At 37.9% G+C, this 26,656-nt stretch overlaps 2 protein-coding genes across 9 annotated transcripts in view; one reads left to right on the top strand and one right to left on the bottom strand.

Moving 5' to 3' along the window:
• Nucleotides 1-436: 436 nt before the first annotated feature.
• On the top strand, nt 437-13,170 carry RNFT1 (ring finger protein, transmembrane 1). Of its 3 annotated transcripts, none has more exons than XM_032615238.1 (9): nt 437-785; nt 2,509-2,966; nt 3,162-3,238; nt 4,377-4,477; nt 6,707-6,860; nt 7,480-7,638; nt 8,305-8,370; nt 11,301-11,402; nt 12,282-13,170. In XM_032615238.1, the coding sequence occupies exons 2-9, from the start codon at nt 2,564-2,566 to the stop codon at nt 12,414-12,416; spliced, it is 1,197 nt and encodes a 398-aa protein (XP_032471129.1). In that variant the 5' UTR covers nt 437-785; nt 2,509-2,563; the 3' UTR covers nt 12,417-13,170. The 3 variants fall into 3 exon arrangements, with proteins under 3 accessions (XP_032471129.1, XP_032471130.1, XP_032471128.1); XM_032615239.1 differs by lacking the exon at nt 437-785 and adding an exon at nt 1,048-1,215 and having other exon boundaries at nt 2,509-2,861; XM_032615237.1 differs by lacking the exon at nt 437-785 and adding an exon at nt 1,078-1,215.
• Nucleotides 13,171-14,922: 1,752 nt separating this feature from the next.
• Nucleotides 14,923-26,656, bottom strand: part of RPS6KB1 (ribosomal protein S6 kinase B1) — a 39,100-nt gene continuing 27,366 nt past the window's right edge. For 3 of the 6 annotated variants that reach the window (XM_032615232.1, XM_032615235.1, XM_032615234.1), the window contains 4 exons: nt 26,490-26,567; nt 23,038-23,145; nt 19,834-19,946; nt 14,923-18,907 (listed from right to left, as the gene is read on the bottom strand). In XM_032615232.1, the coding sequence (XP_032471123.1) occupies nt 18,670-18,907; nt 19,834-19,946; nt 23,038-23,145; nt 26,490-26,567 (537 nt within the window). In that variant the 3' untranslated portion in view covers nt 14,923-18,669. Of the gene's footprint in view, nt 19,947-23,037; nt 23,146-26,489; nt 26,568-26,656 lie in introns of all 6 variants that reach the window. The other 3 variants (XM_032615233.1, XM_032615236.1, XR_004347232.1) reach the window with 3 other exon arrangements.

Below are 26,656 nucleotides of genomic sequence, written 5' to 3'. Positions count from 1 at the left end.
TGCGCAAAGTTGTGAATGGTTTTAAATCAGTGACCAGTAAAAAGACAAAGTATCACTTTTCCCACTAGATATTCAACTCATGACATGTGTGTATATGTATGAAAATTTACCCTCTCTAGTGAGGGAAGATTGCACACCTCAAGCGTGGCACGGATTTTTAATTTCAAGACCTAACCACCAAGAGTTACTTACTTCACGTCAATTTCTAGAAATTAAAGGTAAAAAACTTGAGGTTCAAAATAGAAAGGCTATTGGTGGTTGTGGGAATGGGGCAGACTCATGGAATACAATTAAGTATCATTTAGAATATATTTTGGCTAGAGACCAAGAGGCAAGGTTCTTTGCTTCTTTCGTTTAAACTTTTTCTTAATAAATCTTTTATTTTAGAACAGTTTTCGGTTAACAATTATAGCGAAGATAGTACAGAGTCCCCTATACCCCATACAAGACAAGTTTTTTAAACTCTAACTTCTACTTCCACCCCTCCCACCACCCAAACCGCCCCCCACTTCTCTCCGATTCTATCTCCTCAGGTTTCAGCAGGGCCTTGTTCTCACAGTGCAAAGTTAGGATTGTAACGGAAACCCAGTTCAGTTCAAACTTCACCGTCCAGCCACAACTGGGTCAGCTGAGCTAGCCGACACCAGAACACTCCCGCCCCGCCCAGCTCTCTCAGAGGCGCTCCGACCCCTCGCCAACGTGGCTCCTCCAACTCAGGTCCCGGGAGACGCGAGCCAAGCGGGACCAAAGCTTCCAGAAGCCAGGCGCGCTGGGAGCAGGACCAGGTGAGCACCCAACAGCACGCTCCTCCCTCGAGGGGAGGTTCCGAAGGCTAAAACATTTTTAACCTCAAAACTTCCAGACCTTTAACCGGCTTGGGGCGAGTTACACAAACCTACGCACATTCGCTTATTGTTTAACGCAGACGCCTGCGTCGCTTCTCGGCCACAGCCGCCTCTTCACAGCCAACACCCTAAGACGGCCTCTGCCCCGCCCCGTCGTCGCTGCCAGTCCCTCGGCGCGTCGCGCGGGGCCGGGGCGCGCGCGCGTGAGGACGTCCGGGAGCGCGCGCGCCGCCGCCGCTGCCGCCGAGCTGGGCGGGAGTTGTTGGCGGTGGTTCTGAAGGTGATGGCCTTGACTGAAGGCCTCGAGGCGGCATCTCCCGCTGTTTCTGCAGTCGCTGCCCGGGACTCGGTGCGCTCTTCGTCATGAGAGGTCAGGCCTGGGGGAAGCGGGCGAAGGAGGCGAGGGGCCGCGGCGAAATGGGCTCTGGGGAGAATAACTGAGGTACTCGAAGGTCGAACGTGGGAGGAAAAATCTGTCCTGGAGATTCCGGAAGAGCCCGTTGCGTTTACTTTTCTTCCCTTTTTCTCCCCTTTCTTGCTCGTACTTGGAGGAAAGCGGGAGGGTTCTGTTTTTATTTGTGGAAAAAGACGCTGAAATTCTCCCGTCCAGCGTCGGTCTTCAGAGGTTGGAGGAAATAAATAGCAGTCGTGGCGTTGGAGCATCAGTGAAAGCCTCTAGTGAATGGCACTAAAAACCAAACCGCCCAACAGTAACTGAAAAAAAAAAAAAAGAAAAAAGAAAAAAAATTCCAAACCTAGGAATGAAAGAGAATAACACGGAACATGCCCTGACGTTAACCCCAGCTTCCTCCTACAGAAACGGCAGAAAGGCTCTGCGTTTCGTCAGCTGGATCCACGACGGCTACCCACACTCGTCATTTAGGGATCTTTCCGTGCCAGTGTTCTCTTTCCCGACGCCCCTCCCCTCAAAGGTGGCATTTTTAATGTGCAGACTACGTAATTATCCTTATTCAGAATAAAGAGTCACTTAGCAATTACATGGTGACTCCCCAAGTCTTCCTATTTTAAAGGTATTTAGGTAACATCCTTGGGGGGGACAGGAAAAGGTAATACTCTTGGTATTAATTATTGGAAACTTTTTTATTAGCTTTGGGAAAGCTGTTTCAGCATAAAACAAAATTTGTAGGTCACCTAAATGAAATGTTTATTAGTTCTCCATGATGATACTTAATGAGGAGTTAAGATTTGATGCTTTTTTCTTCCTAACCTTTCCACACATTAAAAAAAATACTCATTAGATGTAGAATCTACATCAGAGATGAAACTGTTCCAGTTGAACAAAGTAAATGTACTTAAGTGTTCTAGTATGATTGAGTACTAGTACTCATATTATTAACATCTGCTGAGCACCCATATTTTGACTGTTTTGCCGGTTCCTTCTGTCATTAGAGAACTGGAGGCATCTGAAGCTAAACTTTTTTGGTAGCAGATGTTCCCTAAAGGATAGTTTGCCTAGGGCAGCAGAGCCTTCGCATAAAGGGAGAAGATGGAGGAGTCTAGTAATAAGCAATAGATAACCTGGAAATAATTCATGTACTGTGACTATCAGACTCTCCTTTAGTGAATAAATTATTCCTAGTGAGCAATATATTGCCTGTACTTAACTGTTCACTTAGAATATTTTCTGCGCTTTGATTTTTAGGAGACAGAGCCCTGAAGCAAAGAAATCTGGATCACAGAAAAAGTATTCAGGGGTCATGCAAGCCAACTGTAGCCAACTGCACAGCCCTTCAGGAGCTGCAGGCAGTGAGGATGCCTCAGCCTCCCAGTGTGTCCAAACAAGATTGACAGGAGAAGCTTCCTGTCTTTATTCTGGAGATGTTCATATTCAGATAAACTCCATGCCTAAAGAATGTGCTGAAAATCCAAGCTCCAGAAATGTAAGGTCAGGTGTCCACGGCTGTACCCATGGATGTGTACACAGTCGCTTACGGAGTCACTCCCACAATGAAGCAAGGCAACCTGATGATACCGAGATGGAGTCTGGAGATCATGGTAGTAGCTCCTTCTCAGAATTCCGATATCTCTTCAAGTGGTTGCAAAAAGGTGTTCCATATATTTTGATTCTGGGTGTCAAACTTGTTATGCAGCATATAACAGGTAGGGTATAATAAAACACTGAGCTGTTTCATTACTATATGCAGCTAATTTTCTTTCTTTATTGGTAATCTACTTTAACCTATGTATTTCAGTTTCTTATTTTCTGTTTTTAAAATTGTATATGCTTCCTTTAAATTCATGTCATGTTAGCTCTTTTTTTTTCCTTTCAATTAACTGGACCTTATTTTCTAACAGGAATTTCTCTTGGAGTTGGGCTGCTTACAACTTTTATATATGCAAACAAAAGCATTGTAAATCAGGTTTTTCTAAGAGTAAGTATAACCAGCAACTAAAAAATTATTAAATGTTTCTCCCTGTAGAATTATTTACTCATTTTTGAGAGAAATAGGAATAAAGATAAGATAGTTTATTTGATAAATTTAAATAGATATAATGTACCATCCATGATATATTAAATGTTGTTATCTAAATGACCTGGAATAAATGATCTGTCCTAATACTGAATTGATTCACCTTATTTTCTTTGTATATTGGGTTCCTGATAAAGAAAAACTAGACAGAAGGATTAAAAGGTTTAGAACACACTATTTGATCTGATTTGTCAAGTGCTATCATGTTTTAAGTTAGTTTGACCATACTAAGTAATATAATCATCATTAAAAACTTCAGCTGTTGTACTATAAGATTTAAAATAGTCAAATAAAACGTACACTGAATAAATGGGTATTGAACTATTTATTTAGGTTTCTCTTATTTAAAGAAAACTAAACCCAAGAAGTTTTTCCATAAGAAATTATAAAAGATTCCTATTCATGTAAATTATTGGGAAAACAGGATTAGTTTATAAAATTTCAAGCAACTTTCAAGGATTATATCTGTGTAAAGGATCATACATTTTGACCTGAAAATTCCTAGTTAGAACCTATCAAACTATAAAAGTTTAATTCAGGGTTTAAAACTAGTAAAATTTTTAATTAAACCAGTAATTAAAACAATTATAAAACTGAGATTAAAAACATTTTATTAAATTCTTATTGAATTGAGAATTTTTAAAATTATATTTATAAACCCTGGTAACATAAATGCAGTTTTTAAAAGTCTGTTTTGTTGGGAAGGCAAAAATAGGAAGCTGCAGAAGTAAAGTTTTTATTTACGTAGGTCCTTTATGTCAGTCTGTAGAAGATTTGGCTTTGAAACATAGGTAATGTTACACAATGAGGAAACTTGTATTTTAAAAATCTGTTTAAGTATGTGTTTTGTTTTTTTCACTAAAGGTATATAAAATAGAATGTGATGATGTACAATTTAACAAATATTCTGTATTTTATTAAGATAAATTAATCTATTAAAATGTTCTAAGTTAATAAATTAGTCATTAAAATAGTTTAATGATATTTAAAATTCTGGCATAATTCAAAGTAACAAATTATAAAATTGTTTATTTTTCAGGAAAGGTGCTCAAAGATTCAGTGTGCTTGGTTACTGGTATTCTTAGCAGGATCTTCTGTTCTTTTATATTACACCTTTCATTCTCAGTCACTTTATTACAGGTAATTAGAGGTCCAAGTGCACAATCACATTTTTATGTAATCGTATATTCCGTAGCACTTTGCATATATCTTACTTGCACATACTTAGAGTTCAATTTTTTTTTTTTTAGAGTTCAATTTTTACCTATCTGTCTGTTTCCAAGATTGAGAGCTTAAAGTGACTTACTCACATTTTTATACCCAGTGCCTTGCCTCACAGCAAGTGCTCAATAAATAATTTTTGATATTTAAATTTTTACTTATATAATCAGTAGTTACTAAATACCATTAGGTTGTTGTTGGTGATCTTTTTTCGTTTTTCATTTTTGATAAATAAAAATTGTATATATTTAAAATATACAACGTGTTTTGATATACGTATACATTGTGAAATGATTTACCACATCAAGCTAATTAATATATCCATCACCTCCCTTAGTTACCTTCTTGTGTGTATGTGTGATAAGAACACTTGATCTTTGTCTCTAGAAGAAGACTTGCTAAAGGACAGTAGTTGATAAGTTTCCATGTCAGATGGAAGTGTCCTGAATTTTCAGCTTTAATCAGATAATTAGAAGTCCTGGTTTCAGTGGAGTTGGAGAGATGTGGACAAATCTGGGATATAGTTTGTAGGTGTAGCCAGTACTACTCGGATTGGATTCGGTGAGTAGGTAAGGGGGAAGAATCAAGGGTGATACTGGGTTTTTTTAGTCTAAGCAACTGGCTGGATGGTGGTGCCATTTACTGGGCTGGGAAAGACTGGGGAAGGAACTGGTTTTGAGGGAAAATCAGTAATTTTGTTTTGAACATGTTAAGTTTGAGAGGCCATGTAGAACTGTTAAAGTGATTATAGATATTTGTCATGAGCTCAGAGTAGAGGTTAGGGCTGTAAATTTTGGTGTTATCAGCATATGGTTGATATTTTAAAACCAAGGAACTTGACAAGACTAATCAGGGAAAGAAAGTATAGACAGAGGAGAGGGCCCGGGACTGGACATGCCCACAATTAGCCAGAGGAGGAGCAGCAAAGGAGACTTAAGAAGGAACCATCGGGGCTTCCCTGGTGGCGCAGTGGTTAAGAATCCGCCTGCCAATGCAAGGGACATGGGTTCGAGCCCTCGTCCAGGAAGATCCCACATGCCGCAGAGCAACTAAGCCTGTGCACCACAACTACTGAGACTGTGCTCTAGAGCCCACGAGCCACAACTGCTGAGCCCATGTGCCACAACTACTGAAGCCCTTGCGCTGAGAGCCCGTGCTCCACAACAAGAGAAGCCACCACAATGAGAAGCCCACGCACCGCAACGAAGAGTAGCCCCCACTCACCGCAACTAGAGAAAGCCCGCGCACAGCAACGAAGACCCAATGCAGCCAAAAATAATAAATGAATAAATAAATTTTTTTAAAAAAGGAACCATCAGTCACATATGAGAACAACTAGAAGAGAGTGGTGTCAGAAGTCTAGGAAGAAAGTATTTCAAGGAGAGAAGAGGGGGAAAAGGTGACCTTCGAATTTAGCAAGAGGGAGGGAGTTGGCGATCTTGACAAAAACAGTTCAGTGGAAAGGAGGGGTTAGATTCCTGACTGGAGTTGGTTGAAGACAGATTGGCAGCTACGGAGTATTTGTGAGTTTTTTAGATTATAGGCTAGAAAGATATCAATCATGGCAAGTTAGGAAGACTCGTTCTTTATGGGGGGAAGATTTGAAATTCAAACATTTAAGAAGTTTTTTAAATAAATTTATTTTTGGCTGCATTGGGTCTTCATTGCTGTGTGTGAGCTTTCTCTAGTTGTGGTGAGTGGGGCCTGCTCTTCCCTTGCAGTGTGCAGGCTTCTCATGGCAGTGGCTTCTCTTGTTGCAGAGCATGGGCTTTAGGCGTGTGGGCTTCCATAGTTGTGGCACACGGGCTCAGTAGTTGTGGCTTGCGGGCTCTAGAGCGCAGGCTCAGTAGTTGTGGTGCACAGACTTAACTGCTCTGCGGCATGTGGGACCTTCCCAGACCAAGGCTTGAACCCGTGTCCCCTGCGTTGGCAGGCAGATTCTTAACCATTGCGCCACCAGGGAAGTCCCTAAAAGGTTTTTTTAAAATAAGCAAAATGATCTTCCATTCTATTTACATGAACTCTAGCATCTTGCCAATGTCTTATTTTTACACATCAAATTAAATATTTGGTAGTAAATTTAGAACCCCCATCGACACATATCTTTTTATGTTGCTCTGGTAAGTTTTGATGTTTTTCTCTTGGTAGCTTAATTTTTTTTAATCCTACTTTGGACTATTCGAGCTTCTGGGACGTACTTTGGATCGTTGGAATTACAGACTTCATTCTGAAATTCCTCTTCATGGGCTTAAAATGCCTTATTTTATTGGTGCCTTCTTTCATCATGCCTTTTAAATCCAAGGTAAGAAAGTAATATGTTTTACTGGAAAGCTGTTAGCAGACCATATTAATGCTATTTAGTCTTTGCTTAAATGATTACTTCTATAATTTTTCAGTTTGCTCAATAACCTAATTTTAATTATATTATCTCAGTCTGGCAGCTGTTTGGTCAAAGACTTGAACCTAAATATTAATCTGTTCCAATAAAATCAATTATATTTGCTTTGGAATAATCTAAAAATGAGTCCCCACATCATATATGGGAAAATATATATTTACACTTCTGTTTTCCTCCAGGGCATTGTTAATTGATAATTGATAACTGACTTAGGCAGTTATTCAGTGTTTTTTCATATTTAATGAAAACTTTAAATTTTTATAATCAGCAAAATGTTTTATTATACATAAAACATTTTCAGTCACTCTTTAGAAATTCTTTGAAAACAGACCACTCAGTGACTAATATCTAAAGAACCAAGTTGAGGTTGTCAGTCATAACCATTATCATTATGAAGATTAATTTTATAGTTGTGTTATTGTGCCATATACCCATGATGTTCTCAGGCCAATATGAAGTATTTGCATTGTGCATGTAAGTACCTTGGGTGGCTCTATTTGTTTTCTTTTTTCTTCCTTTTTAGGGTTATTGGTATATGGTTTTAGAAGAATTATGTCAGTATTACCGAACTTTTGTCCCCGTACCAGTTTGGTTTCGTTACCTTATAAGCTATGGGGAGTTTGGTAATGTAACTGGATGGAGTCTTGGGATATTGCTGGCTTTACTCTACCTCATACTAAAAGTAGGTAACATAATAAATCTTATCATTTATAATGATTCATATAATACTGTTTACATATTTTACATATGACTGCTTTTCTCTTTATATATTTTATAGTTTATCTTCATATCACTAGTTTGAAGTAATGGCAGATTCTATATCTACTTAGAAATGGAAATAGGTACCTTAATCCAGTGGTTCTCAGATTTTATTGGGGGAGTGGACCTCTAAGCATGGATTATCTAAGGTGGAGGGGAACAAGTAGAAGAGAACATATCCATCCCCTACAGTAGCATCTCTCATACACATAATTCTCAAACTAGTGGAGTATCTTGTCCTGTTCCCTCTATGCCTGTTCCCCTCAGCTTAATCACTTTATGAAACGTTAAATAGGTTAAGGACATGTAAACCAGATAAAATTGCCTTGCCTTTGATTTAGTTGTTTATATTTATCTTGACCAAATTGTAACTCTGGGCATTCAGATGTACTTCATTTTGGTTAAGAGTTGGCTGAAATTGATAAATTGAGTAAAATATTCCATAATTGGACTTTAAATATATTTAGAATGAAATGATTAGTTGTGATATGCAATGAGCATAAAATTAATATCAGTATTTGATATTAGCTTTGATCTCTGAGTTTAGCAGGTACGGCTCTTTGAATAAATGAATTATTTTCTCTTTCAGCTTCTGGACTTTTTTGGACATCTGAGAACTTTCAGACAGGTTTTGCGAATATTTTTTACACGACCAGTAAGTATTTTTTAATCAGAAAAAACACTTTTTATCTTTCTACATTATAAAAATGTTTTAGTTCAGCAGTTTTACAAATGAAGATTTCATCATTACGTGGCTTTTTAGAAAGACTTCTTGTACTTCGGCACTTGGGGCTGTGATGATAGAGGTTTTGTTTCTGTGGTAAGTTTAACTTGCACATTGACAACCACCTGATAGTTGATGAAGTACTTATATATTTGAGTTTGCCTCTTGCCCTTTCAAATCACTTGACATTCTTAAGGGTTTATAAACATTCCCTTAAAAATCTTACGAACTTTTGTTTCTCTTCCTTTATTTAAGCCACAAATAGTAACTTTGTGTATTTTCATTAACTCCTATTCAACTTCTGTGAAAGTGCTTATACTATAATTTATTGTGTATATGAAGAAAGCTCATTACCAAAAATCATGTCCCTTGAAATTTTCTTTCTTACTGGAAAAATTTCCCCAATACGCAGTTCTGTATGCACAAATAAGTTCATGACAATAACAGTAAATTTAACAATAACAAAACAATTTTAACAATAAATTGAGACTCCAGTGTCAACTGTAACTTTATTATGTTATTCTACTGATGTAACAAACTGCAGAAAAAGGGTATCATAGCCCAAATGATAAATAGCTCATTTGCTATTTAGTAGCCTCAGAAGTTCTCAGTATGTAAGTGTGATCACCAGGTTTCAGAGTTTGATTCTCAGTTTTGCAGTCCATTAGGTACTTAACAATTATGTGGTCAGGACTCAGGGGAATCTGATGTACAAGAATGCCAGTCTAATAATATATGTTTAAAAAAAAACAGGATTACACCAACAAAGTGGAGTAAACTAACTGGCCAGGGCACCCTTTCCTAAAGACAGTAATGTATTAAGGTTTTTTTTTTTGCGGTACATGGGCCTCTCACTGCTGTGGCCTCTCCCGTTGCGGAGCACAGGCCCCGGACGCGCAGGCCCAGTGGCCATGGCTCATGGGCCCAGCCGCGGATCTTCCCAGACCAGAGCACAAACCCGTGTCCCCTGCATCAGCAGGCGGACTCTCAACCACTGCACCACCAGGGAAGCCCTGTATTAAGTTTTGCTGCATCCTATTCAGACTTCTTTCTTTAGATAAGATACAATAAAATTGAGACACCAGCTTTTGAGTTTATTCAGTTGATTATGTATCGGCCACTTTGCTGTAGCAATTAATCTAGTAAGGCTTCAGCTGAAATACTTTTGATATTCTTTCTCTGTGAAGCATAAAGAGACTATCACAGATCACTCCGTTTTATTCCTGGGATTCTCATGTTCCTTAATGTTGCCCTGAAAATGGCAATCATCATCAGGATGTCTTCACCTGAAGGGAGTCTGCAAAGTGCCAGACAAGAGTGCTATTTTTTTTTTTTTTTTTTTATATGATCCAACTTTTTAAATTTTTATTTTATTTATTTATTTATTTATTTATGGCTGTGTTGGGTCTTCGTTTCTGTGCGAGGGCTTCCTCTGGTTGCGGTGAGCGGGGGCCACTCTTCATTGCAGTGCGCGGGTCTCTCACTGTCGCAGCCTCTCTTGTTGCGGAGCGCAAGCTCGAGACGCGCAGGCTCAGTAGTTGTGGCTCACGGGCCTAGTTGCTCCGCGGCATGTGGGATCTTCCCAGACCAGGGCTCGAACCCGTGTCCCCTGCATTGGCAGGCAGATTCTCAACCACTGCGCCACCAGGGAAGACCCAAGAGTGCTATTTTAAAAGCTTGTCAGCATACATATCTGCAGTGTATTCTGCTAAATGACATTCATTGAAGGGAAACTGGCACCAAGATCGTCCATCAGTATCTCAGTTTGTTTCTGGAATCTTTAACATGACCAATCTCAAAAAATCTTCATTTTCAATGTTTTCATCCGTTGAGTCTTAGTTTGATTTTGTTAACCCTCGATAACAAGAAGTTTAGGTCACAGCTTCAGGTTGCTGAGTCAAGTCATGCTTTTGCTCTCATTACCATGACCGAAACTTGGGTGTTCTTTCTTTTCCTCAGCCACCTTTTCCACATCATTTCTACAGAAAGCTGATCTCATTTGTAACATTTTGTCACATCTAGTTAATGACTAAATTCTACTAAATTTGGTAAGGAAGTTATTAAGATCTTAAAGAGATCAGAAACTTTTTTTTAGGACTTAAGAAGAAAAGGAAATTCAAAGATTTGTTATTATTCAGTTTGACAGTATAACTCTACCCAAGTGACATTTTGCAATTACAGTTCTTCTGTAAAATTTTACCGTTCTTTCGTAGTACTAAATGCTCCAACTTTTGTGATAAGTAAGGATGGTAATTAAAATTAGTTTTAGATTTAGTGGCAGGATACTGTTCAGTGGTCCCCAAACCTCCTTCACATTGAACTCATGTGGAGAGCTTTCAGGAATTAGATTCCTGGGTTACATCCTGGTATGTCTGGACCTACTGAATCAATCACCAGTGTGGAGCACAGAAACCTATTTTTAAAGTAGTCTCTACATGAGTTACATTCAGCCAGCCAGGCTCTGGATTGACTTTTTTGAAAAGTGTCATAGGTAATAAGTGGGCTCAATTTGGCAGTACTGGGTCACACAGTACATGAATATAGATTGCATAATGCTGTATTATATTTCAGATCGCTTAGTCTCTTAAGCCATTTGAATTTGAAGCACTGTCATTATTTGGGAATCCAATGAATCTAACAATCTTCCAGTATCCTATTATGTATTACATAGCGAGTTAACCTTGATGTGATCCATCCAGGCATCATTCTGCATACATAGTTCAGCTCTGAAATGTTTATATCCTTTGGGAGAGTTTTCAAATGCCTAGTTCCTTGGAGATTTGAGAAATACAGTACCATCTATGTATTTAAGGAACAGAAAAGAAAGAAATGTGTAGGAACATAACTTCTTATCTTTATAGAGTCACGGAGTGGCTGCCAGCAAGAGACAGTGTTCAGATGTGGATGATATTTGTTCAATATGTCAAGCTGAATTTCAAAAGCCAATTCTTCTCACCTGTCAGGTAACTGTATTTTTAAGCAACCTCAATACAGCACTTCTCTGTGATCTGCAAACGTCACATTTATGTTACTTATAGGGAAATATACACTATTCAGCAGAAAGTAGCGTCCAGGGCACACACTACTAATTTCTTATTTGTGATTAGGGGTTTGGTAGGTTAGCTAAATCTTGCCCCTTAGTTCTAATGATTTTGTTTTTTCTTTTTACGGTACGCGGGCCTCTCACTGTTATGGCCTCTCCCGTTGCGGAGCACAGGCTCCGGACGCGCAGGCTCAGCGGCCATGGCTCATGGGCCTAGCCGCTCCGCGGCATGTGGGATCTTCCCAGACTGGGGCACGAACCCATGTCCCCTGCATTGGCAGGCGGACTCTCAACCACTGCGCCACCAGGGAAGCCCAGTTCTAATAATTTTTATGTAGAGGAGTGTATAAAGGGGAAAAAAAAAATTCAAATGGCATCCTGGATACCAAAGTGACTGGGAAACAGACTGTTTTTAATAATTGAATACTAGTCTTTTAGAATAATACCAGCATTTGTTACTGGACTGTATAAGGCCCTTTCCTATACTTTATTTCAGTAACCCTCAAAGACTTTATTAAGCTGTTAGTCATTATACTTGATCTTAATGTTATCACCTGAGGATAGCTTGTATTTTATTAAAAGTGGTTAAACGGATAGTACAAGTCAGAATAATACTTGTGCCTCTACCACGAACACCGCTGTGTTCTTGAATGTTATACTTTGTTTTCTCACTTGTAAAATAAAGGGATTAGTGTTCTCCAAATTCCCTTTCAGCTCTAGAGTATGATTCTCTGCAATGTGATGAATTTAAAATTGAAATGTTATCAACCATAAAATCTAGTTCTTAATTCCCTTACAGCATATATTTTGTGAAGAGTGCATTACCTTATGGTTTAACAGAGAGAAAACATGTCCGCTGTGCAGAATTGTGATTTCAGACCATATAAACAAATGGCAAGACGGAGCCACTTCATCACACCTTCAAATATATTAAGTTCTACACTTAATAGTAAGGCCACAAAACACTAATTTTATTTGGTTACAGTGACTATTGCTAAAGACATTAGAATGGATTTTCAGGGCTGGAAGTTAAGGAAAATGTTTCCAAATGGTTTTAGAATATTACAATAAGGCAAATGTGTAGTCCAGCTTCTCAAAAGATTAAATGAAAGAACCCTATATTTTAAAATATATATAAGTAATGTTCAACATAATGCATATGCAACATTTATTCTATCCTAATTATTTGACAGATAATTGCAGTGTTAAATTGTAAATGTGTTTTCTTGTTAATGTTACCAAAATGACAATTGGATAACTAGAACTAGTGGTTTTAGAGGAATTCAGGTATTCTTTCCTGACACTGTTTTCGGAATAAAGAATATTTTTCATAATATTTTAAGATACACATTACCTGAAAGTAGAATCTTCTTTAACATTGACTTTTATAATTCCCATTCTAAAAATTCTAAAATTTGTATTTCTAAATGAATGCTCTAAATGCTATATTTTACCTGTACAATCAGATTTTTCTAAGGAAGATTAATTTACTGAGGATGAAATATTTTAATATTGTATTATTCTCTGTAGTGTGATTAGCAGTCATTGAGAACAGATGGTTTAAATTCCTTTTCTTTGTGGACTTCATACATACAATCCTGCCATCAGCTTTAATGTTCATGATCTTGCTTTTTGGAAAGTGCCATGGACTTTCTTGGATTATTAAAATAATTCACATGGATTACAAACAGCTGGCTTCACTGATGATTTGAATAGAGTGACAAACAAGACCAACTCAAACACTTAGAAAAGAATTCCTCGGGACTTCCCTGGTGGTCCAGTGGTTAAGACTCCGCACTTCCAATGCAGGGGACGTGGGTTTGAGCTCTGGTCGGGGAACTAGGCTCCCACATAGTGCGTGGCCAAAAAAAAAAAAAGAAAAAAAAAAGGATTTTCCCGTATAACTAGTCTTCTCCAGAAGAGTTCTGGAATCTCATGCTTGAATCACCATTACTTGGGAGATTAAAGCTTGCACTCAGGCCAACACAAGCTTTGGAGAGTGTGGTTTGTTTGTCTACAGGTGTTTGTGCAGGGTGGTGGAAAGAGAATGAGGCACTTTCTCTCTCACTATGAAACCGCTAAGCGGGGATGGATCTATACCAGAAATCCAAAGGACTGGTTATTATATATATTTAGATGCAAGGCCTCTGCCCATTTTCTCTTTTACCATCTATCAGTTTGCACACAAGAAAAAGATAGTGGTGGGAAGTAGAAGCTACAAGGTAGAGGTAGAAAACAAATTTGCAGTGCTGATAAGACAAAGATTAAAACAACCTGGATTAATAAGGATAGTGACCAACCAGATACAGGTTAAACCACTTTTCATGCCTTATGGCCACCCAAATTGACAAAAGAACATGAGCCTGTAACTTTTCTCCCCAGGTAAATATTGCTAGATTATAAGTGCAACTGTTCGTGTTTATTCAGGATGAAATACTTAACTATGTTACGTACTTTGAGAACCACTGCAAATACTAAAAAACAAGCTTACTTGGCCTTAAATCACCTTCCTAACTTTGTGGTGAAGCTAATAGTTGTTATTTAGGTATGCAGCAGGGGATAAGTGAGAAAGACAATTTGAGATTAGAATTTGGGTGTGAAGGATATGCTGACTTCTTGATAAAAACATAAGAATAACACCTTAAACACATAGGTTACTTCAGCCCTAATACAATACCTACTTACCACACTTACTTACCCTATGGCCATATGGATAGCTTTGTTTCTTAATATGACTGAATAACAAAAGAAGTCCCTGGTGGACAGTGGGGTTTTTTGTTTTTGTTTTCTTAACAAACAAGATAGCAGTTCACATATGAGTTTAAAAGAAGGAAAATGTAACAGGAGAGCTTTGCCATTCACTAGTAACATTGATGAACCAGAAGCATTTCTCTTATTTTTATTCCTTCACCTCAAAAACAGGAATAGAGATTCAAACCCCATTTATTCTGTGAATTCAGATCACATCCTCTAAAAGACTGTTTTATCAACATCAAGAGTCACTACTATGTTTTATAAAAAAGTACGTTTGAGAACTTCTGTAGAGAAACCATCTTGGCAAGTGTGATAGAATTACCTCATAAATAAGAGGTGGTTTACACAAAACACCCATCTTACAGTAGATATATTGAGACATTAGTTAAAAACAGATTTGTCCACTATGTTATTTTGTTCGTACACATCAGGTAATGTAGTTGACAAATGTGGCTGGAAAAACTGTTGTATGTTAGCACAAGAAAATCTTCTATTGTTTTTATGTGAAGCTGGCTTTCACATAACTTTTCACATGAACTTTTTTTTTAAGCAACCAATTCAATTCTACTATTTGACAGAACTTGGAAATCACAGATGTTTAACACCTAATATAAAATCAGTACTAAAACTTGTTATAAATTTAAATTGCTTCAATTTCTCCACAAAAACAGTTTTGACTGTCATTCTTCACATAAATAGTTTATTAAATATGAGAATCTGAACATATCTGGAATGTTAATGGGAAAAATTATTGAAACCACATGTGTACCTGATAGTTATTTCTTCCTATCTTAGGATAATAATAATTTTAAAAAATCACTTCTATTTTATGTTCATTCAAATTTGCATTTAATTTCTATTTACATTCAATCAATCTGAAATCAAATACTTAATACAGTAAACTAAACAAGATGAAAAGCAGAAAAGGTGTTACCCTCAAAGCACTCCTAATAAGGCAGCTGAAGAATTTACTCTGGTAGATGCAAAGCCAACTGGGGGTAGGAAAAAAAATAATAGTTTAAAGAGCAAACACAGATGACCCCATCTTTCAAATGTTACTTTAGATGATCCACTGATATAATACTTGTGCTATAGTGGTAAATTAAGAATCACACATGAAGAATTTTGTATCAATCAGCAACAGACCACAGGTCATGGTGGAACAAATACTTTATGATTATTTTGTCCAGCTTGCTAGTGTCTACTCCTATGAAAAAAGGTAGATGTTTGGACATTGATGTTTTTATTTGAGGAATTAACCATTTCCACAGCCTCAAAATCCATTCTGCATAAATCGAACATTTCTCATGAGAATAATCTTAGATCTAGCCCTTATAAGCTAGGAACCATATGACTAAGTAACCAAAATAGTTAGGTGCTATATTAAATATAAAATCCAAGGCTTGGGATATTAATACTACTGAAGATGCAGCTTATTTATAATCATTTATTTCTTAAAGAATGTTGAATTTATGGAGTATCATACATGCATTCTTCCCCCCCCCCAATTACCTTCTATCTCAAAAAATAGTATGGAAGAATCCTTCTTGAAGGATTCAAATTAGTTAAGACCATAAAGGGGAAAAAGAAATAACAGTTTTCCTAAAAATCTGGTTCAAGTTCAATAATTAATACTTTACATTGTTAATCACAGCTGGTTTATAAATCTGTTTATTCTGTAATGCTACAAACCTTATAAAATCAAAATTAGTAAACTTCAGTTCTCAATGATTATATTTTAATTAAAAAACAGCATGTATAAAATAAAAAAATATCCTGTAATAGCTGATTTTAAAGAAAATAATCAAGTGATGAAAGAAAAACACTTAATCTCTTTATACACTTACCTGGAATAATCATAAAGAACTTTCTTAGAAACTCAAGACTAGTATTATTGACATATATTTTTAAACTATGCTTGGGTTTTTACAAATAAATATAGGGTAAGCCATATTGCATAGGTGTGTGCTTTCTGTCTGTGACACTAAAGTGGCACTTGACATGTTTTCACAGTCATAGTAGGAATATCCATTTGTGAAACAATTTCTCAATAAACTTGCCACAGTATAGAAAATTAACTTCACTGAATGTTAAGTTTGAAAAACTTATTTGTGTGGATGGTAGGTGTGCAATTAATACTTTTTATGCAGAAAGTTACAGTGTTTGCCACTATTGCCGGCAGTACTAATTATGAAACTGGTTTAACTATGGGGTGGTTATAGCCAGCCAATCACAGTGCAAATGTTACTAGCAAATAGGACTGAGGAGGAATATTTTGGTGTAAAACTTTCACTGGAATTTGGTCAGGCAGTCAACACTATAGTTAGTAAACTCATTTGAAAACAAGTATCAGAGTAGTACAAGCCATTTACAGTCTGAAATGAAGCCTGTACAAATCACCATGGCTTTTTAGGTTCTGTTTTTCAGACATCATAAACTGTCAGAGAACAAAGACCTGCACTTTAAGTACAATTTCTGCCCTTACCATTATTTAGTTTCTAATTTATTAGCTACAGTTATAAAGTTCTCAGTAGACTGCTGCAATAAAGGAAGAGGAGGTCTAGAGGGAGTGATTTAAAAAAAAAAAACGGCTTTCTGTCCGAAGATGAGCTGTTATCAATTGTTTCATTTATTGCCACAATTGAAAAGGTATATTTCCAATCATTTTTCATGGTTCTATTTTTGCTTAATGTCATAGGATTTCATCTTATCTCACTCGAACCGCCATTTAAATAAGCAAAGCTTTTTCTGACTGAATTCAACATGCATAAATAATTGTATGGCTTGGATCCTATGGCTTAAAAAGGTTTGGAGAACATAGCAAGCAGCATCTATTTAAAAAAAATCATAGGGTTGCAAAATATTACAAATTGACTTTGCACACTCAGACTGAAGACATTATAAAAGACAAACAAAAAGGTGGTAAGACTCAACTGCAACTGCATGATCATCTATTATACCAGTATGCACTGAAATAATATTTTTATAAAGCTCTGCAGATATTAAACCCTTTCACCAGCTAAGAGTCATGGAAACGCTCTCTTTAAGGCAGAAGTATTTAAGAAAGGTAAAGTTACCTTTATTTTTATTCTTTGTACCTGTAAATCACTTATGTAGACTTCATTACAATTTTCAAAAACACAGTGTCTTGTTAACATGTTTCCTAAATTAAGCCACTGAGTTTTCTTATTCACTGTGGAAGACATTCATCAAAAGGCCATCAAATACTTTTACAATCAAAAAATGTAGCCCCAATATAGGAAAAAAAATACCTTTTTTCCTTTTAAAACCGTTGAGGAAAAAATGTAAGGAAGGCAGACACCAAAAACAGTAAAAAGAAGTAAAACTTAAAACCTTACCAATTTGCTGTAAAGGGATTATACATAGAGGGTAGACCGTGGCAACACCCTCTTCCCCTGGATCTCCCTCCTCTCTCTCTCACTTTGCAGCCCTCGATATGCATTTTATCCTCTCTTCTGTCCTTCTTCAGCCATAGGCTGAACACATTTGATGTCTTGAACCAAATACTGGTATAAGGTGGCGATATTTTTCCAGTGCAATGCAGGCCCAGGATAAGGATGAAATGTAGGACATACCAACTTATGCCCATTCCAAGGCTTCCAGTTAAGCTTAGCACATAATAGTACTGCAAGTAGAAATGATTAAATAGATTTTTTTTTCTAGTATTACAGACAGGTATTGCAGCTGGGTTACTGAAAATAAACCCCAAGTCCACCCCAATCCCTCAAACGAGCCACAGCTGTGGTTAACAATGATTCATTTGCATTTTTATTATTTCACCAAGAGAAGAAACAGAAGTTGTCTGGCTTTCTTCACACCAATAATTTCGCATTTTAAAGTTTGGGATGTTTTCCATAATGAGCTGAATCAAAAATCTATTTGAAAAATATATATTTATATAAAAAAAGATTCAGGTTGTTTGCACGTAAAACATCAATTGTTAAGTTTCTTTCGTCTTTGATTCCATGTTGCTGGAAAGTTTGACCAAGCTTGCATGCTAATTTGTCCTTAGTTGCAAGTATTACAGGCAAACTCATACTTTGCCTAATGAAAGGATAATCCCTCTTTGACACAATCAGAACTCAACAGTGATTCAGAAGCAACATCCTACCCTTAATACTGTCAGTTTCCAGCCATCATCATGAAATCCTTGATAGGTTGAGAAGATGTTGCTAGGAATCAGTTAATTGATGTGCCTAAGAGTTCCGCAGTACTATTTTCACTTAAGTTTTTTTGCACCATTGATTGATTTTTTAAAATCCATGTTTATTTTTCCTCTGTCCAATGTGTTCTATGTAATGACACTGACTCTTCCAGACTGTCATTTTGAGTCTTCTTGTTTCACCCTGCGGGATGCTCACACATCCCCTCCCCACCTTTTTTGCCTTAAATTCATTAAAAGCATTGCTCTGTCATAGATTCATACGCAGGTGTTCTGGTCGTTTGGAGATCATGGGAAAAGCTTGTTTTTTGTATGGCCCGGAGTTCGGCTGTCGTATTGGAAGTGGTGCTGAAGCTTCCCCACTCGTCGTCACATCCATCTGCTCTATTCCACTTGTTTCCATTGGGTACTCCACAGGCGCCTGAGGATTTGCCGTGCTGGCTGAAGCACCTCTTCCCCAGAAATCCCCAGGAGAAAATTTGACAGGGCTTTAAGACAAGGAAGAGCTATCATTCGTCTCAAGTACTATCTCAACAAGGAACATTTCCCTTACATTTAAAGGGAGTGGGGTAATGTGACCTTTTTTTTTCATTTAATTTCATTTTTGTGTGGATTAGTACAAAAGCAGAAGTTGAGCCATTTCTCCCGTAGACTAATTGCTAGTTTCCTAACTGGTCTCTTTTACCTCTCTACTTGCCCTCATAAAACCGTCAATGATACTTACTTTTTTAAAAAAATCATTTTCTCCCCCACTTAAAACGGCTGCTCATTGCATTTAGAATATTTCTCCAAACCTTTGCCATTCTCTTCCTCGCTCACCACACTTCAGGAATGTTGACCTGCCTTTCGTTTCTAAGAAAAAGGCCAAGTTTTTTCGTCCCTTAGGGCTTCTGCATGAGCTGTTCTTCTACCTGTAATGTCCTTGTATTTCTGTATTTTGTATGGCTAGCTATTTCTCCATGAATAGGAGTCCCCTTGTTATTTTTTGCATTCTAGTACCACACTCTATTTTTTTTCGCATAGCATTTGGCGCTACTTGTAATTACATATTTTATTTCCTTCTTTGTTTATTTTGACTCTCTCTCACTAAATTGTAAGCTTCATCAGGACAAGGACAATTCCTGTCTTAACCATGTGTCCCCAGAATGCAGCACAACCCCTGGTACACAATAAATGTTGAATGAATGGTTAAAGAGTACACTTTCCAGTGCAACGGCTTATTTTCAGAAGAGGAGGTAAACTATATAGCATATTATCATTGATTAGTCACAGACTAGTCACTTGCAATATTAGAAGGTGTAGATGCTGTGCTTATGTCAAAGAGAATGACAGATCTTCCATTTATGTAACTTGGCATAAATTTCTTAAGCAATGCTCTTCCAGGTTAAAAAAAAGAATAACAAAGTCTGAATACCTGACAGGTGTTCGTGGGCTGCCAATAAATCTTCGAGGTGACCGGATTTTTGGTTCAAAGGAAAACTTTTCTTTCACGCTTTCAAGTACAGATGGAGCCACATATGTAAAACCCTGAAAGACAGTAACAGTGGACTACAGAATAGGATTTTGTCATATACATCAAGAAAATGTGGTGGTTTAATCTCTGACACACCAAGACAATGATGTACACCTAAAATCACCAATGTAGATACTATCCAGTCTCCTCAATCTCATTTCACACCCGTTACCTTCTTTCCGGTCATTTCTTGAGGCACAGACCTCCAGAGAGCAGAATTCTATTGAGCCGCATGTGCCAGCAAACAAAATTTCACTCTACTGAAAGGAGGAGAACAAAACAGGAAAATGTAGGCTCTACATTAAGATGTGAAATACAGGGCTTCCCTGGTGGCGCAGTGGTTCAGAGTCCACCTGCCGATGCAGGGGACACGGGTTCGTGCCCCGGTCCGGGAAGATCCCACATGCCGCGGAACGGCTGGGCCCATGAGCCATGGCCACTGAGCCTGGGCATCCGGAGCCTGTGCTCCGCAATGGGAGAGGCCACAAGAGTGAGAGGCCCGCGTACCGCAAAAAAAAAAAAAAAGATGTTAAATACAAAGATAAATGCAAAGAAAATTCTAGTGTTCCTAGCCACATGCATATAAGCAACTAAGATTGTCACCCCCAAACAGTTTCTCATTATTAGGCCAAAGTAAAAACAGAATTCTCTAACTTGGCACATGTGATCTTTCTGGTTTTATACCAATGAATGGATAGATTCAGATTTTCCTGATGAATAAGGGTCAGCATTGTGAAAACTTAATTTCAACAGACACTAATGCAATTTTGTTAGCTTTAGTTCTTTCTTGGACCTTGCTATTAGGCTACCAGCTATCATTTATCTTGCTGTTCATGTTCATCCCTTTAACAGTTAATCTTATACCTATCTTCCCTTCTATTTAGTCTTGTCACTTATGAGTAGGCATTTGAGTTATAATAAAAAGACTCAGTAAGGCTCTGGGTGAAGTCCTAAAGAGTAAGGTGCAATTCTGTAGAGCATATGCTTTGTTGTGACAGCTACATGTGGACTACGAAGGCCGTTTCCCCGCATGTTCTTGTGGGCTAAAGCTATAACTACCAAGAGGACCAGACTGTGCCTTAATCATCTTTGAATTTCCTTGAATTCTAATAGGAATTGAAATATTAATTGAACTGAAGTTACTACAGCCACAATCTCCAGATAAGTGGGCTGTTACTATTTTTAATTAATTTTAGTGCTCGCTTAAAACAGATGCACGTTGTGTACAGAATTCTGGCTACAACCTAACAAATGAGTTGTTCTTGTATTCATTGTTTAGCCAATTTAAGTAATTAAGAAAAGCTCAACACGATTTCCCTGGTGGTCCAGTGGTAAAGAATCTGCCTTCCAGTGCAGGGGATAAGGGTTCAACCCCTGGTCAGGGAACTAAGATCCCACATGCTGTCGGGCAACTAAGCCTGCGTGCCATAACTACTGAGCTTGTGCGCCTCAACTACAGAGCCCTTGCACTCTGGAACCCACGCGCCACAACTACAGAGCCCACGTGCCCTGGAACCCGCGCACCACAACTAGAGAAGAGAAAACCCGCACGCCACAGCTAGAGAAAAGCCTGCATGACACAACGAAGAGCCTGGATGCCACAATGAAAGATCCTGCATGCCTCAAAAAAGATACCGCAACTAAGACCCAACACAGCCATAAACAAATAAACAAATAAAAAGATCAGCAATACTTTAACTGGAATGAAAGCTTAGATACATAACTTTTGCCACCACAACTTTGGATTTCTTTGTAGTAAGGTGTTTCTAGACTTTTTTTTTTATGGGGGAAAACAATTGTCAAACTAGCTAAAACTCTATAATGCCCAGTTGAAGAAAAGATCTGTATGTTAAATCAAAGGTATAAATTCCACATCAGTAGAAAACAAAATTCCGCATCATGAAAGAAAAAAAGAAAGCAATGACACAATTAAAATGAATCATGCCTACTTCCCTAACTGATAAGAGATTGTACTAAGGGGGATACAGTAACTTTGCATCATGCTGACATAAATTTAGTAACATGCATTCATCTTTCCCTCTTATGTAATTAAAATGCTATAAAATTATATTTTGCATGTATATTCTTATATCACCATATAATCATACATTTATAGAATTATTACTATTCAGTGTTGTTTACTGAAAAGCATACTGTACTATGGTGACTTAAGTGTTATTTTGCCCATACACAATTTTTGTATTCCATGCTAACTTTAGAACTGACCCTCCACCCCCAAAGATACAACACTACTGTGGTGTGTTATACTGAGAGCATTATTATTTTTTTTTTTTGTTTCACTGAGAGCATTATTTTAAAAAAAAGTTTGAAAATTAAGTTAGCAACAAATCCAGTGAACTCAGAAACAAATAAGGAAGAAAAAAAAACTTCCAAATGATTACTTTCCCCATATTCTATTCTCCCTAGGGATAATCCAAAAAGAAATGACAAAGGATAATGACAAAGGAAACAAATGATATAAAATCAGGTAGATATTCACAGGACATGTAATTATAGTAATAAAATAAGCACTAGGCAAATAATATGCAATGATGGTCATCAGATACAAACCTATCATTTCTGTTAATCAAAATCTAAAATTTTCTTTTTCTATCTGAGGAGACAAGGTATAAATCAATACAGATACCTCCTCCTTAGGATTAATCTGCTTACAATCACATATGAACCAATATATTTTGATGTCAAATATTCACAATCAACAGGTTAAAAATCCCCTACAGACAAAAATCTTTAGCTGTTTCAGGAATAAAATAGTTACTATGAGCTCTTCTCCTACTGCTATGACTGTGTGGGTTTCAGTTAAGATGCTGAGCCAAACATTTTAAGTCAGTGGGCTATTCAAAAAAAGGAATCATATACTCTGACTCTAATTGCTAAAATGGAATGCTGGATTATGATAATGAATTTTCTAACTTATCAACAAGTTATAAGGGGATAACAAAAAAAAAAGCACCTCAGGTTATCTACATGAACTATAAAGCAAGCAAACTGAAATTTTCTTATTAAAAAGGGTGTTTCTTACTGAAAAGGGCCCATCCTCATACTTAAATTTCCCATGGGTACATCAGAAATTCTTTCACTCACCAGAAAGACCTGGTTGGCACTTTCACTGAGAGTTGAGTCATCTGGGCTGTCAACAGGTGTCTGACGTGTAAACTTTGAATCAAACTGACTCACATCCTCTTCAGATTGCTTTATAAAAAACAAAATGATTAGAAGATGGTGAACAGACTACATTATACATATCAATCAAATGCATTACATACATTAGAGAAGGCTCTAGATAGACCTCTTTTCTCAGGGTTTGACTGTAATAAAGTAGCAAAATAGCCTTAGCAGGCACAGACTGAAAAATAAATACAGGTGAAGAGGTCAAACTATATCTTTAGTACACAGTTATCATTCCTATTAAAAATCTGGGGCTTCCCTGGTGGCGCAGTGGTTGAGAGTCCGCCTGCCGATGCAGGGGACATGGGTTCGTGCCCCGGTCCGGGAAGATCCCACGTGCCGTGGAGTGGCTGGGCCCGTGAGCCATGGCCGCTGAGCCTGCGCATCCGGAGCCTGTGCTCCGCAGCAGGAGAGGCCACAACAGTGAGAGGCCCGCGTACCGCAAAAAAAAAAAAAAAAAAAAAAACCTGAATATCTTCCCTTCTCACAAAGCTTCAGTGTGGCTAGCCCACTGGCGAAATCCCTTTTTAGAGACAATTTGCACAGCTGGCAAATTTGTAATAAACTTGAAGCAGAGTTTAAACACAAAGCACATAATATGCTCTAGTTGAAGTTTCTTCCCATACCTTATTTCATTCCTTTAAATTTCTCAAGGAGCAAAAGTAATATTCTACTCTGCATGAGTATATTTTCTTGTGGAGGAATATTATCACCCAGATCTAACCACTAGATCTGTTTCTTTAATTTCTTCTCTGTGTTACAACATCAGACCATGTGGTTGTGTCAAAAGAACCCAGCAAGCGGGACTTCCCTGGCAGTCCAGTTAAGACTCCATGCTTCCACTGCAGGGGGCACAGGTTCCATCCCCAGTCGGGGAACTAAGATCCCGCATGCTGCGCGGCCCAAAAAAAACAACTCAAGAACCTACACAAAGAAGCACCCAGTGTCTAAAGATGGGAAAAACTGAACATCAATAAAAATAACTGCAATGAATTGAAGCACAAATATGTTAAACAGCATGAGTTCATAATTATACTAAAAAAAAAATCACACAATTCATTGGCCAATTTTGGAAGTTAGGGAACTAATTCATTATTTTGCAAACTGGGAAAGAAACATTTATCCTGCCTTTCCTGTATAAACTGCACCTCAGGTAACCAAACAACTGATACAAGAGTATCTTTTTACAGAACAATTCCACCTAATAAATAAAGAATGAGTAACAATATTAGAGTAAGACAATTTTGCACACCCCTAATGAAATCTTGGAACTACGCTATAGATTCTCAACCTTGGCTCTACTGACATTTTGGGCCTGATGATTCTTGTTGTAGGATGTTGTCCTGTGCATTGTAGGGATGTTTAGCAGCATTTCTGGCCTCTATCCCCTAAGTACCAGTGGCACTCCTCCCTAAGTTGTGACAACTTGTCTCTGACATTGCCAAATCAACCCTGGCTGAGAACCACTGATATAGGCAATAATCAATGACCACTAACTTTTTTTTTAGCGGTACACAGGCCTCTCACCTGCGTACCATGTTGTGAGAGGTACTATGCCATGACATAGATCATCTAAATGTTGTGGCCTCTCCCGTTGCGGAGCATAGGCTCCGGACATGCAGGCTCAGCGGCCATGGCTCACGGGCCCAGCTGCTCCGCAGCATGTGGGATCTTCCCGGACCAGGGCACGAACCCATGTCCCCTGCATCGGCAGGCGGACTCTCAACCACTGCGCCACCAGGGAAGCCCCCACTAACATTTTTTTTAAAAATGTAAGTATATATTATATCTTCTGATTGAAATATATAGTACCAAAAGTTTAATCTGAATCAGATCTAAACTAAACCTAAACTACCAGTTTCCAGAAATACAAGGAACAGATGAACATGGCTGAGGACAACATGGGGTTAAAATCAGCAAAATCAATGTGAGGACCCCTACAGGACCAACGGTCCAGTTTCTTCAATAAGTCCTCAAAGGAGGAATTGAGAGAGGATATCTATAGATGGAGAGACCTAAGAGACATAGTAACCAAAGTATATAGGTCTTGATTGAATCCTTACTGAAACAAACCAACAGGAAAAAAAAGAAACAATTGGGGAAACTGTCAGCTTTTTAGTTGTGATGATAGCACGGTGGTTATGTTTACATTTAAACAAGATGACTTAATAATTTTTGAAGCTGGATAGTTGGTATATGAGGGTTAATTATCCTTACAGTTATATATATATATTTAAATTTTAAAGCAAGTCACCTTGTGCTCCAGGACCAAATAATCATCATCATTATCCTATTCCTTCTCCTCCAACATCATCTCAAGAAATAGAAAAAGAAACTATCTTTTCTCAAATTTTGAGATGGGAAAAAGACAAGAACTAATACGCTAACTCATTTACTCATAAGCATATTGTTATGGTTTGAAGTATGTCCCTCCAACAGTCATATAATGAAGTTCTAACCCCCAGTATCTCAGAATGTGACCTTATTTGGAATGAAGGCCATTACAGATGTAATTAGTTAAGATAAGGTCATACTGGAGTAGGGAGGGATCCTAACTCAATATGACTGCTGTCCTTACAAAAAAGGGAAAATGTGGACACAGATCTACACACAAGGAGAATGCCACATGAACATGAAGGCAGAGATAGGATGATGTTCCTACAAGCCAAGGAATGCCAAAGATTGCCAGCAAACCACCAAAAGCTAGGGGAAAGGCATGAAACAGTCTCTCACAGCCTTCAGAAGTAACCAACCCTGCCAACACCTTGATCCCGAACTTCTAGCCTCTAGAACTGTGACATAATAAATTTCTGTTTAAGCCACCTAGTTTGTGATACTTTGTTATAGAAAAGCAAATTCAAAATAGGGTTGGGTTAAGCAAAACAAAACAAAGCAAATAAACACAAAAGTCCTAAGTACTTGAGATATTTAATCATCTTAGGCAACCAACTTTAAACTAGTTAATATAGCCATCAATTGCTGCTGGCAGTAGTTCCTGAAAAGACTGCACAGAGGGACTTCCCTGGTGGCGCAGTGGGTAGGACTCTGCACTCCCAATGCAGGGGACCTGGGTTTGATCCCGGGTCAGGGAACTAGATCCCACATGCATGCCCCCACTAAGAGTTCTCATGCCACAACTAAGGAGATGCCTGCCGCAACTAAGGAGCCCGCCTCCTGCAACTAAGACCCGGTACAACCAAATAAATTAATTAAAAAAAAAAAACTGCACAGAATAAGGATTCTGAAGAGAGGATAGACCAAAGTTTTTGAACTATTAATAAATATAAAATGTTTCTGAATGGTCTGATATTTTCTTATTGTAAAAAAGTACCAGGTCCCTCAGATTATATGCTTTCATGAATACATACCAACAGAGGTTTAAAGGGGGGCTCTACCTTCCGAGCCAGCAGTTCTTCCCAGTTAATATGTCTGAAGAATGGATGAGCCTGGGGAAGAACAAAACAAAAGAGCAGGAAGAAAGGTTAAGGGGAACAGACTTCACTGGACTGACTAATCAGCCTATTTGAAATTACCA

The sequence above is a fragment of the Phocoena sinus genome, chromosome 20 (assembly GCF_008692025.1).
Source record: "Phocoena sinus isolate mPhoSin1 chromosome 20, mPhoSin1.pri, whole genome shotgun sequence".
Lineage (NCBI taxonomy): Eukaryota > Metazoa > Chordata > Mammalia > Artiodactyla > Phocoenidae > Phocoena > Phocoena sinus.
This window is presented reverse-complemented; position numbering and strand designations above follow the sequence as displayed.

Coding starts and splice junctions, on each gene's coding strand:
- RNFT1 (XM_032615238.1), top strand. CDS start 2,564: ATGCAAGCCAACTGTAGCCAACTGCACAGCCCTTCAGGAGCTGCAGGC. Junction 2,967..3,161: donor TGTTATGCAGCATATAACAG/GTAGGGTATAAT, acceptor ATTTTCTAACAG/GAATTTCTCTTGGAGTTGGG. Junction 11,403..12,281: donor CAATTCTTCTCACCTGTCAG/GTAACTGTATTT, acceptor ATTCCCTTACAG/CATATATTTTGTGAAGAGTG.